At 43.3% G+C, this 15,632-nt stretch overlaps 1 protein-coding gene across 12 annotated transcripts in view; it reads left to right on the forward strand.

Annotated features, from left to right (window-relative positions):
* Window positions 1–15,632, forward strand: part of PITPNM2 (phosphatidylinositol transfer protein membrane associated 2) — a 133,443-nt gene that overhangs the window by 65,602 nt on the left and 52,209 nt on the right. For all 12 annotated transcript variants that reach the window (XM_061466241.1, XM_061466230.1, XM_061466234.1 and 9 more), the window contains exon 3: window positions 759–932. In XM_061466241.1, coding sequence (XP_061322225.1) covers window positions 855–932 — 78 coding nt within the window. In that variant the 5' untranslated portion in view covers window positions 759–854. The remainder of the gene's footprint in view (window positions 1–758; window positions 933–15,632) is intronic.

The following is a 15,632-nucleotide window of genomic DNA, read 5'->3' on the forward strand; positions in this document are numbered from 1 at the left end:
TCCCCTATTCTTAAGTAATAATTCTATTGAATTGCTTTGAGCTGAGGTATGGTGGGATTTTTGATGTTGCAGTTTGATCTTCGGCTGTATTCTTCTGCAGCGGGAGGGCAAAAATGCATCCGGCATCGACATCGGTGGCAGCAGGATTTTGCCTGTGGAATACTTTGGCGGTGAAAGAGAAGGGATCCTACCAAGACACTAATCCAGAATAAAGCAGGGAAGAAAAGTACATTTCTGCTGTCTTTATTGTTAGAATTCAAATTACTTTATCCATCGTGGTGTTCCTGAGGACCGAGGAAGTCTAATTATTGCCTTTTCTCGCTGCTGAATGAAGGCGAGAAGATAAAACCTGATACCTTTGAGTGGATGCAACTCTGGTGCGTTGCTGACATTGGAGAGATACTTCATTGTCTGGCAACAGAAGGTCTGCCTATTCATTTTGAGCTTTTGTCCCATCTCTTCCATGGAGATGCTATTGCATATGAAAGTCTGATTGGTACAGTGGCAGAGGTCAGGAAGGTAATAGCTTTGATGGTATCCCCTGAAGCAAATAAACATTATACTAAAAGATCCTGCTCAATTTGATACCGAGGGGCTGGGAGCACTCCAGGGATTCTCCTTTCTGCTGTTAAGCTTATAGCTATTACAGAAATTAATGTTTGCCTCTCGTTTGCTCTTTTTTTTTGGTCCTAATAGGATGTTCTGCACTAAGGATGGAAAATAACTGCTTCTCTCCTTCCCCCCCCCCTCTGTTTCAGGGATCCTCAATGCATTTCCTGGCCATTATTTAAGGAGCCTTTACTAAAAACTTCTGGATTGTGTTTCTGAGCGGACAAAGGATTTTTGGATTCAAAATGCTCATAAAGGAATATCGTATTCCTCTGCCCATGAGCGTGGACGAATATCGAATCGCGCAGCTCTACATGATACAGGTCAGTAATGTTTCAGCCCGTGTGGATGAGTGCAGGGGAACACGGGGCTTTGTGTGGAAGAGTGGGGCATTGCTGCAGGATTGGATGTGTTATATTTGAGGTTTGCTGGGTGCTTTTTGGGGGGGGGGGGGAGGTGATACAAACTTCTTGATGCACCTCCTCTTATCCCTAAATCAGAGCCTCTGTTTGGCCTAGCTGAGGAAACAGTGGCTTGTGGAAGGATGCACTGAGCCCACGTGTGTGTGGGTACCTACCTGGAAGTCACCGAGCTATAGGGCTTAAGCAGCTACTGCTTCCCATTTAGACTATGGTTACCCCTCATCCCAGTTCCAACTGCAAACTAAAGGCTTGGGAAGAAACAGCCTAATATGAATTTGAGAGGGTAAAGAGAAGGCATAGTTTTGAATTTGGGGGGGGGGGGGGGAGTGTGTGTGGTGTTTAGATGTAATATTTCTTCACTTATGTACCACTATGAAATAGATACTAATCAGTTTAGGCATAAAACTGAGATTATTTTAATAGGCTTCTGAATACTGGTGGGAATTGTTGTTGAATTCCCTGTCTGCAATAAAGCAGTTAATTAAAATGTTGGGGTTTCTGTAACTCAAATCCTCCGTGCCCACATTCTCTTGGTGTTTGATATCCAAGCAGGAGCATTTATAAAAGGAAATGAATCTGAAGCGTTATTTCATTGTCCCACGCTTTAAATAAAAGTCAATTTTGCTCATCCAGCAGCGCACGCATCTGATACTGAGCTTGCAGGAGTGCTTTCTGTGGCAGGATGAAGTGATGTAGAAAGATCTACTTCGGCTTAAAACCCTAAAATGAGTAAAGGGAGAAAAAACCAAAGTCCCTAAACTAAAGCAAAAGCATTTCCCCATTTCATCCCTGACCATCCAACTGTGTCTCTTTAAGGACTCATGCACTTGGACTTGACTATTAACACAGTCTATGGGGTGTGTTTTCCAGTAATAACAATCAAATTCGTTTTTCTGACACAAATGTATCATCTTTCTGTGTTTAACCTAAATGTTAGCCTAAGTGAGTAAACATTTTTCTTAGGTGGCTTCGTTTTTGTGTATTTTTCCCTGACACTTCAGTTGCTTTGAACAGAGCAGGTTGATGGAAGCAGTGTGTTAGCTACGCAGAAGCTGTCGGCAAGCAGCAGAGCTTACAGGGGAATGATCTGATGGAGAAGGAGGAGCCCACCTGATTTCATGGGGGCTGAGTATTTAACTGGGCAGTGTGAGTTGTAGAGGACTTGGTCAGGGGCTGAATTTGCTGTTCACTTTCAGAGTTAAAGTACTTCTTTCTGTTTCATTTATGCAGAACACTGGATTGCACTTGGTTCACTTGACAGTGATTTTAGCAGTATCTTAATGTCAAAGGGCGTGATAAGCCATTAGGGTGTCAGTCAAGGGGAAGTTCCCTGGCCCAAGAAACTACTTAAGTAATTACTCATCGGAATGGAGCTATCCAGCCCTGCTCTAATTTTCTAGTGCACTGATGTGCAGCAAAGTAAGGTTTCCTCTTAGACCAGGTGCAATAGCTGGTGTCAAGTCAGGTCTCTGATCTCCCTCAGAGAGTTCCAGGTCAAGCTAGGACCACTGCGTGTAGCCCAAGATCCAGGTGAGCTGGAGAAGTGCATGCCAAGCCATTGCCTTGGCTGCATTATGTGTACAAGAAGAACAAGAGGAAAAGTTTAGCTGTGCTTTATACTGAAAATGCCAGTCTCAAGTTTGAAAAGACGAAATAATAAACCCAGAAAACCCACTTAGGGTAGAATGTGGAGTTTCTGTTCTGTTTGTTAATGTTGGGTAGCAATCTGCTTCAGCTCTTCCTGAAACTGGTGGAAGCCAGCCCTGCTGGCTTCAGTGGGAGCTTTCCCTGGGCCATGATTATCAATGTCTTTTCCTTCAGTTTGATTTAAAAGTGGAGGTTTTGTCTTTGAGGCAGGCACTGGGGCAAGAGCAGTGGGGAGCATGACTTCCATTCTTATCAGAGAATGAGGAAGGGTTTCATGTCTCTCTTTCTCCTGTGAAGCACGTAAGGGGGCCACAGAAAAAGCAAGCTCTGCATGTTGAACCCCCTTAGGGGAACAAGCTGAGAGATCTGTGTAGAGCAGCGGTGTTGAGGCATTTCTTAAGTCTTTTGACTGAAACATGGAACAGAATGATTTCGAGTAGCTCCTGGGGAGAGGAGCGATTCTTAAAAGCAAAAGGTTTGTTTCAAAGGCATTGGTTGGGTATGGTGTCATTATTGCTGAGACACTCGTCAGCCTGGTTGTGTAAGAAGCAGTTTTCCAACAGTGTAAGAAGGAGATGTCACAATCACTCCTCAAGGGGTTTTGAGAGCCTTAAGCATGTGCTTGGAAGTCGATCATTGATTTTTCATCGAGCTCATGAGTGAGGATTCCCATTCATCTCCAAACCAGTTGGTATAAAGGTGCTCTTTAAGGAGCAATCCATTAATTTTCCTAGATTTCAGCATCCTCCAAATGAAAGTTTTCCAAAAGGACCTTCTCACCTGGGGGATGAAGCCCATGGAATTGCTCTGGGAACCCTTTACTGTGAAAGTAGTGCTTCAAAGCCATTTGAATGCAGTTAGGGATGTTCAGTCTCAAGCTGCAGTGCTGTGGTCATTGTTCAAAGGTGTTTTCATGGAGGTCTTTGCAGTGGAAAGTCCTTTTGTCTCCTTTCAGAAGAGAACAATCCCTCTTTAGAAGTCTTCACAAAAATTTCCACCAGATTTGATGATCACACCCAGGTAGCAAAGGATGCTTCCATTAAACTGGGACAGGCTGTACTCATATTTACTGTATTTATTGGCTGGGAGAATTAACATTGTGCAGTGTACAATCCAGCCTCTCTGGTTCTCTGCTCCACTAGGCAGGCCAGACGCGCAATAAATCACTGTGTGCGTGCCCATGTTGCTTTGTAATTCCTCTTAATGTCCTCCAGGCTGGTGTATAAAGTTGTGGAAACTGAGGTGAGTGGCTGCTGCTTTGCATCAGTATTATTATTATCATTATTATTATTAATAATAATATTATTTGAGGGTGAGAGAAGTGGAGCAACAAATCTCTTAAGTGTTGCTTTCTGCTACCTTCTGAAATACTATCTACAAAGACAGTGGTTTCAGTACTTTAAGTAGCACTTGAATTCTTCCATAAATAAGTTAATCTTACATTAAAGCAAAGGACTTAATGTACCCTTCACTTGCAGCCCAGCAGATCTGAACTGAATTGGTTTTCTCTATTAAATTTTAGCCTATCAATATCTGTATTTTCATGGGAAACCTCTCATGCTGTCAGTGTCTTCAGGTTGGGAGCTCTTGCTGCATTAAACACACAGCAGTTAGGTCTTAGCTTTTCCATGTTGCATCATTAGCTTTTCCATATTGCTTCATAGAAGAAGAGTTTTGGTCTCTTTTTCTATCCAAATTAAAAGATACCCATCTTCATATCTGAGCTTGGAGCCAGTGATCTGCCTTCCTGCTGTGACCTGATTTTATTCTGGTGCATAAAATGGGCAAAATATTTCAAAACAGTGAAATAATTCCTTGTACTGCTTTTCTAGACAACAGTTTTGTGGTATAACTCTTTCCTAGGGATCAGTGCACACGTTTCAGATCCTGTTGTGCTTCCAAGGGTAAGGGATCTCTGGATATACTCAGCCTTGAGAGTTGCCCATTGGAGCTGCAGCTTGACCTGGGGAAACTGCAGGCTCCTCTCTTAACATAAGCAGAAAGCAGGTGGAGATGAGCACTGAAGAGAGTTTCATGAAACACAAACCAGTTATGGAGGGGACGACTGTAAACATCTGTAGGGTTTTCTTTCTTCCTGCAGGAGCGCTGAACCCAGGACTCTGTCCTGGATGTCTTCTCTGTCTCTGCACATCAATCCCATCAAAGGCATGTGCAGTATTTCTGTCTCTGTGAGGACTTTGAAGCCTGTCGTGCACAAAAGATTGGCCCATTCTGTGTTATACATTAAGTAGATCTTATTAAAGAGTCCTTTAATTCTTCCTCTTGTAAGTGAGCTGCACATGCGTGTCTCAATAACTTTCCTATAACACTTGCTTCCTTTTCTTGTGTGTTCAGGGAACCTACCTTTAGATACACCTCCACTCAGCCCAGAAACAGCCCACACTTTAAAGTCTCTGTCTCACAGAGGCTTGTGTTCCAAGATCTGAATGTGCTTGTCAGAGAGATCAGTGTGGTATTAGCCAAAGGTCAGTCCATTTGCCATCTTAATAACGTTCATTACTGTGGTTCCATATGCCATAAGATTCCGAGGGACTGTTGCCCTTCCGACTCTTATATAAGATGAGAGAATCCCTCCTGTTATTAAATGTTATTTTTGTATCAGTGTCCATAGCTTGCTATCTCTGCTGTAAATAACTCCGGTCCTCATTTTCTCCACACAGTTTTCTCCAAGTACTTGTGATCTTCCTTCAAAGATGGTGTCCTTTAAAGGAATTCTTCTGGACCTAGTGATTGCCTTTTGAGGATTAGACTTATTTTAAGGTGCTGTGTCATCCTTATAAGCTAATAACACTTAATATGTTATTCAGCACTTCAGGGGTCCGTGACTGAAGAAGGATTTGCCCCTGTTTGAGGCAGTCTGTTAAAGAGAACCCATCTGCTCAGCACTGTCTGCTGATCTCGGGCAGGATCCTGGGAATTGAGGGCTCTTCTCATCTTTGAACATGAGCCTCTCTTCTACATTCCCTCAGGGCTTTGTGTTTATTGCCTTCCCTGAAAAATCAGAGCGTGTTTCCAGGCGTGATGGTGCTGTGATGCTGATGGAGTACCCTGAGTCACTTCCCTCTTTGCTGAAGGATGATGCTTTATCCGTCGTTTCAGTTTCCAGACCCCTGCACTGACCTGTTTTCTCCTTCATTTGCATGTAGCTCTCAGGTACTACCTCTGAGAATAGACATAAATGTGTGCTTGGTGGTGGTAATTCTTGAGGCCATGTCCTGATACCTGGGTGCAAAAGCCGTGTCCCTTAAACTGTTAGCTACACTTGGCAATTGCCAGCAGGCTCAGCAGATGGTGAAAGATTGATTGAGTGGGGGAAAACAAACTAACCCTTCATCTCTGGACACTGAAGAACGGGATGGCTGATTATTTTTGTTTCATTTGCAGATGCCTTGGCCATCTGGACAGATAGACATATATGCTTTAATTTTAAAAGCAAGTGACACTGCTGACAGCTCCCGAGACCCTGGAATCACAAGTCTAAAAGCAAAAGCCTGATTTGAAGTTTCCCTGCCAAATTCTGTGCTGCAGTATTTAAAAGCTGTGACTTCTGTGTTCTTCCTTCCTTCGGTTTTCATAACCTTTTCTTTGTGATCATGAGGGCTTGCATCCTTCTGAAAGAAGAGCGAGACACTTAGCTTTGAGAACAAGGGAGGTACCGGTACGTTCAGTGCAGTCTGATTTGCACAGGTGACAGTGATGGGTTATCATTTTGGGAAAACAGACCAAAATAGCAAACATCTTTTCTGCATTTACTTCTTTATTTTGAAGTTGTTATCCTGGAGCAGTTCTTCAACTGGTGAAAACGAGATTGATTTTAGAGTTGTGAACTGTGTTGCCTTGACAGTTCACACGTGCTCTCTTTCTCTAGCAAAGCTGAGTGAAGCTATAAAGCTTATACCACAACAATTAATTCAAACCTCAGACTGGTACTAGTTTGAATAGAGGATGCAGCACTGATAATCCCACTGAGCTTGTGACTGTCAAAAATCCTTTTTTCCTTTTTTATTCCTATAGAAGAAGATTTCTGATGTGTGGACAGAGTCTTGGCTGTTGACGCAGATTAGGTTCTCACTTCTTCAAATACCTGAAGGCAAATAATGATTTAAGTATTAGGAAAACCATGAGGATTTCTTTAAGCCAGTCCTCCAGTATTGTAGCATGCAGCCTATTGTTAGTGAATAATTGCACTGAGTTCCTAAAATCTAAGGGATATAGCCAGAGAATTGATCCAAAACACCCTGAGTTGAAATTTCATCTCTGGCTCGCAATACAATAATGGACAACTTGCTTTACTTCCCTTAAGCTGGGGACAGTAATTCTCATAGAAAGTGCCTGTGGAAAAGTTAATACAGGGAAAAACCTGTTTAAAACCAGGGAAGGAAATAATCAAGGGAAGATGAAACACTGAGCTGGAAGTGGAGTAGATGTTTTGAAAGATGGAGCATGTGGGGTAAACAAGCTTGAGGTATCTCCATAATAAAGTGATTCCTACTTCATGTGCCTCTGGCACATCCAGCCCTGGCTCTGTCGGAGTGTAACTTTATAAGGGTGTCTTTGTAAGACAAAGTGATTAATGAGTGGCCATGGGAATGGTTCCCTTAATGCCGTAAAGTTTTTATGGTTCTGCACAATTGATCGTCCCCGAAATGTCCTGGTTTTGTACAAACAGCTTCGTTAATATCAAGACCCAATTCCAAATAACGCAGTGCGTACAGCATCTGTACACATTGGTGCTGCCCGTATTTCCGCTCTGTCTTGCGTGAGTCTGCTGCTGGCAACCTGTCCTGCCTTTAACTTTTAGGGCTTTTTCTTAGGGATGTGTTTTACATTACGAGAAAAGCAGCCAAGAGTAATGGTGCTGCAGATGAGGATAACCTGCACTTTCTGGGGTGAGAATTGTCCCTTCTTCAGGGCTTTGCTCTGCTTCTGCTGGCCAAGAGTCTTGCAGTATTTGGGGCTGGAAACCCAGAAGGAGGAGGTTCTTACAGCTGCAAAGAGCTATGACCCTCACCTCATAACAGCTCTTGGGAGAGTGAAGGGGTGGCAGGAACAGGCCTGTTATCTTCTGGACACTAACGTACCTTCCATCAGAAAGCAGCTCTACATGTGCTTCCCTCTGACAAGAAGATCCTTCATGAGTGACATCTTCATCTTTCTCCTTGTGTGCTTAATATCTCCTTGAAGGTAAAATTACATAGTGGCTCTATAATGGGATAAGCATGCAGCAAAAGGTCAGCAATTCCTATGTGATATTCCCAATTCTTACTTGGTAAACTTGAGGGAAGAGCCCCATAATATCCCTGCTGCAGGCAGGGGGATGATCAGATGGCAGCTCCTTGCAGACCTTCCAAATGCAGTGTCAGGCAGGGATGCAAAGGTGGGTCCTTGATCTGTAAAGTGAGTGGATGTAGAGGAGGCTGTGTTCATGGTCAGCAAAGTTTTAGGTCTCTGTGAAATGTTAAATATCTCTATATTGATCGAGCTGCGCTCCTTGGCCACCTGACACAGCAGCCTGGAAAGGGGCAGTCTTTTCATAGCACTGGGACCAGGTTTCTGCTAGGATGGGGACTCTTCTAATTTCCCTCTACGCTTTACAACTCTCTCATCTTAGGACTCCTTTTCTTTGTTTTCAGCTGGATGTTAGGAACACTTAAGACGGGGTTTTATGCTCTGCTGGTGAAGCACCGGTGTTTGGGGGAAGGAGTATTGCAAAGTGGAATGAAACACTGCACGCCGTACACTATTCAAACCTAGAAGGAGGATGTTTAGGACGGCTGCTTTTTTGCCTTTATTAATGAAGCCACTGACGAGCAACAGATTTCTTTCCCCTCTCCCCGGGGTTTCAGGTCATTCTAATGTGTACACCGCAATGAGGCTTGGAGTCAAAGTGCTGTTGTAAAGCCTCATGTTCTGATCGTTATCTTGTTGACTCAAATGAACCTTCCTTTGCTAAAGAAGTATTGACACTGGCCCTTCATGTATTATTTTTCTTTATCAGCATTAATTGGATTAAAATCATTGTCATGCGTGAAAGGAGGTGTGTTGGAGCACAAAGGGCACGTGGAAACCTCTGCTGTGGGCACCATGGTTACTAGTGACATCACTTGCATTGCTGTTAACAGCAATGATTTGTGTGCAGCGTTCAAGCCTGAGTGAAGATGGCCTAAACTAAACCCGGTGGATTGCTGATGCAGTCCCATTGCCATGGAAACAGATGCTTTGGTTTGAAGCTGCCTGTACTTGTAATGTGGTTCACATGGTGTAAACAGAAACATGGTCCTGCGGTGTCCACAACTCCTGAAAGGGCAGGAAAAGTGTTACTGGAGAGGTTGGGAAGCCCTGTTGCTTTTGGACTTGGTTCCCTGTTAGCGTAGTGGCAACCTAGTTGTGCACAGTGAGATATGGAAAGCCTTGCTTAAAGTGAACAAGAACAAACCCCAAAAGTCCTTTACTGTCCTCCAGCAGTTTTGCTGTTGAAGTACTGTCAGTCCAGGTTGATATGGATCATTTCTTACTTGTACCTTACGAAGTGCAGGTTCAGAAATAGTCTAAAACCCACCCCTGGGGTAACAGGGTTCCTAGCTCCTGGCTACCTTTTACACTGTCTTTCCAATATAACCATTAGGACTGTGCTTAACTCCTGCAAAATCGGAGTAGAGAAGGTTCTACATCTTTTCTGTTTGAGGACTGTTTTGCTGTGTTTTGGTAAAGGTCCCTACTCAAGCCCAGTGGAAGAAGACACTGGGCCACACCATGGTTAGGATGCTGAAATGAAGCTTGAAAGATCTGGGTACTTGACTTACCCTGCCAGCAGCTCTGTGTATTCAGGTTACTTTCCCCCGCTTCAGAATTCCATCATCCTTAACTTGAGAGGACTTGGCTATTCTGAGCGTGTCCTTGGACAGCACGAAGTTGTGTGTGATGTTCCATTTCAGCTCTCTATTGCGTTAATAACTGTAAGCCTGGGTTTTATGTTTAATTTAATTCATGTAACTTCCTGTTTGCTTTTAGAGCATCTTATGCACTGACTAAATTATGTTGGATTTGATCTGATCAGAAGTTCTCCTTCTTGGCTTCTGGAAGTGGAATAGTGCCATCCCCTCTGCTCCCTTCTTTCACACTAAAAAAAGCTTCTCGCTTAGGTATCACCCTGGTTATGGTGATATGATTTGAATTGAGTGTTTCAGGTCTTTGGCACACACATTTTTAAAAGATAAACCCAATAAAAACCAGCTTGGGAAGTAGGACTTCATGGTACTTTTAGGGTAAGGCAATGTTTTGTTGGCAAAGACCTGATTTTTGGTTGCCTGCAGTAAATACTGACCATGAATGGTGCCTGGTCTATCAGATATCTGTATCAGCAGGCAGAAGGTTACCAGTGGTGAAAGCAGATTGCTTGTAATGAATTAGATGTCAGTTTGAATGCTCAGAAAGGAGTGGTTAACAGGACCCAGAGCTGAGTCATGCCGCAGCAAGAGGCAGCTGAAGATGGAACAGATACACCCAGATGCATGCACATCATCACTGTACATGTTATCCGTGTACAAAAATGCTGCACAGGAAAATGTGTTAAGGATAAACCATGCTTTAGTTTCAGCATCTTTTGGTGTTTTCCAGTATCTCTGTCTCTTTCTGGTTTTTAGGTGCTGTTTAATTCTGGCTTGCAGCAGCTATGGCTGAAGCTGTGCATCTGTTGTCATGCTGGTTTATTTGTGGTGTTTGAATGCTAGCATCACCACGGTAAGCCCAGAGACATGGCTGAGACTAACAGGCTGCTTTGCTTATAACCTCTCCCAGCACTTCTGTAGAAGGCTCAGGTCATCATCTAGCTGGTGCCTTCTTAGTAATGCAGCTTCTGCTCTTGCACAGTGCCTGCAGGTAGGAGATGATGAGGGCTGGCAGGCTGCTGCCTGTAGCACGTCAAGGAACGCAGTTGGTGATGGGAAGAAGGCAGCACTTTGAAAAATGAATTAAAGAGTGAAATCTCTGTCAGTAATGTCCAGCTGGAGACAGCTGGGAGTATTTTTCCCTTAATGTACGCAAGAGGTTGAAAACAAGTAGTTAATTCCTCCCCAAGCCTAAACTTTGTAACTCAACCTTTACTTTTGTACTTCTTTTCTAAAACTGAATAGAAGAAGGTTTAAAAATGGGTCTGATTAGTGAAACCAGGTCTTAATAACCTATCCAACGATGGCAGAAGTCATCTATCCTAAGCAGCTTCAGGCATTTTTGTTGTCTGGTGGATCGTGTGAGGCAATTTAGGCTTTCTCTGGTTCCCAAAGGACAGGTCTGTTTCTGGGAACTTAATTGGCATTTGTGGTAGCCTTAATATCCAAACCAATAAAGAAGTAGTAATTGGCCAAAGAGAATGTTTTCTTGGCCTTTCTTGCCACAGCAGCATGAGCAAGTATGTTAGCAGGATCCTCTGGGGATATTTGCTGTCACGTTCTTGTTCGGTGGTTACATAGATGCCTTTGTTTGCTGTCATCATTAACTGAAACCATCAACCGGTTGTAAACTTCTTGTATCTATATCTGTGTCTAAATGGGATAAAAAAAATAGCCCAAGACTTCAGTGTTATTTTAATAGCTTTTCCCAGAAGAATTTGTCTGGACTATCAAAATACCCTGTTGCCACATGGGAGCTGGAGGGAAAAAATATCTATCTTCATATCTTCTGGTTGTTGTTTACAGACAGTGATTTGTGTCTTTGTTATCCATGGACAATAGGTCTACCAAGCATAATGCTATCAGTCTTCATAATTTGACTAATCTCAAATCAAAACTCACATGGATCATCGAAGTAGGCCACTGGTACTGTGTAAATATATTGCTGTCATGCACCAGTAACCTTCATCATGAAGCTAAAGCAAGTCAACCTTTTGTAATCACTCTCTCAACTTGCTTAGGTTGAGGGGTTGTCCTGTAAACAATAATCAGTGGTAAACAAGGTAAGATTATAGCTATAATCTATTTGATAAGCTAGAACAATGCCTGGCTTGCCTATGACCACCATGCACCCTACCCTCTCTTCACTGCTCTCTGCAGTACCATTGCACTGCTCAGAGTAGTAAGTTACAATAAAAAAACCCCAAACTTTAGGAGAAACTAAACCCCAGAGTCATGTGCAGTGCTGCAAAATGCTACAAGGCAAATTGAATTTCCAGAGCCTGACTTCTGTATTTCTCCAGCCAGTACAATAAAGCACATTTTAGCTGTTTTATCCACCATTATGCATTCTTGTTGTGGGAATGCTGTTCCTCCAGCTGTAGGGAGACTCCTCAAGTTATGGGGCTTTCTATTGCCATCAGCCATCATTCCTTTACTGAGCTGTACCCACATACAAGTGGCATTTAGTTACTTGGTCCCATTCATCTGAGCCAGATGAAGTTTGCTGGACTAAGGCTTTGCAAGATGTGCTCCTTGTTGTTAACCGAGAGCGAGTCTCATTTGTGACTGGGAAAGGGGATGGAACCTGAGAACTGCTCAACCTGTCTTTGCCAGTGGAAGGCTTTGTTTACAGCCTTTTGTCTCCGGTTGTGAAGGGCAGATGAGAAATGGGGTTAGGCTAGCCCAGTGTTTACATGACATTCACAGGAATTATTCACTTATGATTGTTATGGTGAGGTCATGTGCTGTGTCCCATGCTATGCTGCTGTGCCAAGAGATTTATTTTAATAGGAGCCTTTAAGTAACTGGCATTCTTGCTAATCATGGTGCATCTGCTTCTCTGGGTTCCCTGTTATGAGTGATTTAATGCTATTACTTTAGCTGGAAGGGATCTGTGTCACCATCTGTCCTGGAAAGCTATTGATGGGGCTGTGCAGAACATGGAGTGTCATCAGCAGAAGAGAGGGACTTCTAAAGGATGGCTGGATTTCCTGTTGTAATACAATATAAGATGGTTTACTGTGATTACAGATTAGATAACTTGCATATAAAGGCTGTTAGCTACTCTTTGATTTTGCTGGGGACCGTTCCTCAGGTATTTATAGAGAGAGAAGATGCTGTTGTCAGTTGACAGCAAGTAGTAACAACAGGGGTAATCTGCTAAATAAAGCGTTTCTCACAGGGGCATGGGTCTATGAGGCAGAAACATTCAAGACTGACCCTAAAATGCCTGCACAATTGCCCCTTCCAGCAGACAAATACCCTTTGGAGAGGGTTTGCACACACTGCTCAAGCCAAATGCTTTCCTAATCGATGGTTGCTTTTTAATTGTTGCTTACAGACCAGTTCCTTGTAATAAGCTCTCTCCATGCTGTAGCTGAGTCACAATAGACATGAAGGGGCTATATAGCTGGAAAGCAAATTGCTCTTCGCTCCCATAAGTGGTGTGCTTTCACAGTACCACTTACACACAGAGCATCATCCTGGTCTCTCAAGTGTGTGCGGTTGATGTCTTGATTTCTGTTGTCTGAGAAATGCATCTTCTTATTGTCTTTGTGACTGGTTAGTAATTGTGCTGTTTACCATCTAACTTGACTTTCTGGTCCTTCCTGACCTCACTGTGGCTCGTTGCCTTCTCAGCAAGCTAACTGGTAAGTATGAGAGCAGGCAGGGCTGGGAAACTGCTTTGTGTGGGTTTATTGTGTGGAGTTTGTCTTTCCTCATACGCTCCTTCCCACAAGAAGTTATATTGTGTTTTGAGTATAAATTGGCCTGACTCACAAGTCCTGGCTCGAAAGATAGGTTGGGATATAAACTTTGAGGCTCTAATGGTTCTATCGTGCAAAGGTGCAGCTCTTATTTCACATTCATCAGTTAAATGTTCTTGCTGTTCCTTGTCGTATCTTATGTAGATCATTTGCCTAAAGCTTTCAACTGGGTGAAAGAGACTGAGGGCTGGAGCTGGTCATCTGGAAAGGCTGAAGGAGGAAGCATGCCCTGCTCTCAGGATGGGGTTCATGGTCTCCTGCAGGTGCATAGAAGTGAATCAAATAACCAGAAATGAGAAGTGGGACACGAGCTGACTTCCACGGGGAGTCTCAGTTAATTTGGGTTTTTCCCTCCTTCCTTCCCTTTCAAAGTGTTGGGCCCATAACACCGTGCCACCCATCACATCTCCCACGATCAGACAGCTCTGAGAAGCTGAGTGTTAGCATTGCCAGGTCATGTAGAAACCTGCTTGTGGAAGTATTCATGTAAAGAGAAAATTGGCTGATCCTATGGGTTCAGCAGGGTTCTAGCTGTAGGATGAGAGCCCACCTTCATACAGAGAGATTTTTGCCCAAGCTGTCTAAATGAGGGAGCCTGGCTTTGCTTTGAATCCTTGTCTTCAGTGTTCTCGAATGGATCAAGTTGGGGAGAAACCTCTTGCTTTGATCCATCTTCATTCAATCCATCAGGTAACAGAGGAAAAGCAGGGATTTGGGAAGTGTATTAAGCAAGGGTGACATGGCATTGCAGGGTGGGCTTCAATAAAAGGGAACATACTGCAGAAGAGCTCCCTGGCTGCTGCTTATCTGTTTGATGGGAGCTGAAGTCAGAATTGGCAGCAAAGGATCTTGAACCTTCAGACTTATGGTTATGGAAGCACTGGTCCCTTGCATGGCCCTCTGGAGACCTTCCAGAGATGGAGAGCTATAAGAGGAAGGCAAAGCATAAGGCATATCTCAGATGTAGCTCTGACAGGAAAAGTATGAAATTGCATTCTGAGAAAGAAAGCCTAGCGGGTATTTTTATCTATTTTCATATCAACTGTGGCCATTAAATCTTCAGTGTTTTGCTTTTCCGATTCAGTACAAGTGTTTCTAAATTCGGGGACCCAGTTCTGTGTCGCTCCTGCTTGGCACAGCCCTGGGACGTGCCGAGTCCTCTCGGTGCTGTGGATTTCTGTTGCAAAACCTCCTCAATAGGTTTTTGTCCCAGATGAGGACTTGCAGATTTGACTGGAATTGCTGGTAACCGTGCAACCCAGAATGGAGTTTTACATCCAGCTGGTGCACAACTCTCCATGTGATAACTTGGCACGAAGAGGAGCCGTCTTTCCCCTCGTTATGATTTCCACGTGCTTCTGCCATATAATAAAACTCTAGATCTCCATAATTTGTATCAACTCTTGGGAGCAGATGCTGTGCTATTATTCTGTCTGACACATTCACTGTGCCTGCTGGGTTCCTGCCTTTGCCGAGACCTTTGAATTAACCAGCGGTTTTTGGGGTCATCAAGATTATTTAATGTTATTATCATAAATATTTGCACAGGACTTGGTCAGTGCTTATATAAGAACTGAAAGGCAGTAATTTGTTTTAAGAGGATGTGTGTTTTAATGAAGTGCCAGCTGAATGGTAGAAATCAGCTGTAAAAAACAGTGCTTTTCTTTCGCAGGGCTATTGCAGTTTGTGGGGTGGGAAAAATGCCTCTTTAGGTTGTCAGTTACTGAGATTTGTTGGTTATGGCTGTTTAAACTTCAAATTGCTTGAAAGCTCTTTAAAAAGAGGGCTGTTTACTTCTAAAGAGCTGTGTTGGTTTATCAGCCCGTGCTCAAAAGATGAGAAGCTGATCTCTTGCATCTTATTAATCGTTTTCTGCTAAACCATGTTATCCTTTGTATTGTTTGCATGCCAAAACTGAGGAGCTCTTCTTGTGTTCTATTTCACAGTTGCTTCTTGCATCAAATCCCTTTGATTTGTTCTGAATTTTGAAAGTCCTGTGCTCTCAAGTACAAACAATAAACCCAAAATACTAACAATGGTAATCTGTTGTTTGGAAATGGAGGAGGTTCCACAGCATCCAATCTGCTGAGATGAGTTAGAAACGAATAAATGTTTGCTTTGCCTTTAGCTCCTCTTAGAAGCACTGAAATCAGTATTTATTGTTGAAGGAATTTTTGCCAGCTTTCTCAATGAGGGACAATACTACAAAGAAGCCAAAATCTGGAGGCTGCCAGGGGGTGCTGTGTGCATTCTGGCAAACTTGGGTTGTTTCTCCT

This window comes from Pezoporus flaviventris, unplaced genomic scaffold (assembly GCF_033815535.1).
Source record: "Pezoporus flaviventris isolate CSIRO_AGI_PZ_B2104156 unplaced genomic scaffold, CSIRO_AGI_Pfla_v1 ptg000041l, whole genome shotgun sequence".
NCBI lineage: Eukaryota > Metazoa > Chordata > Aves > Psittaciformes > Psittacidae > Pezoporus > Pezoporus flaviventris.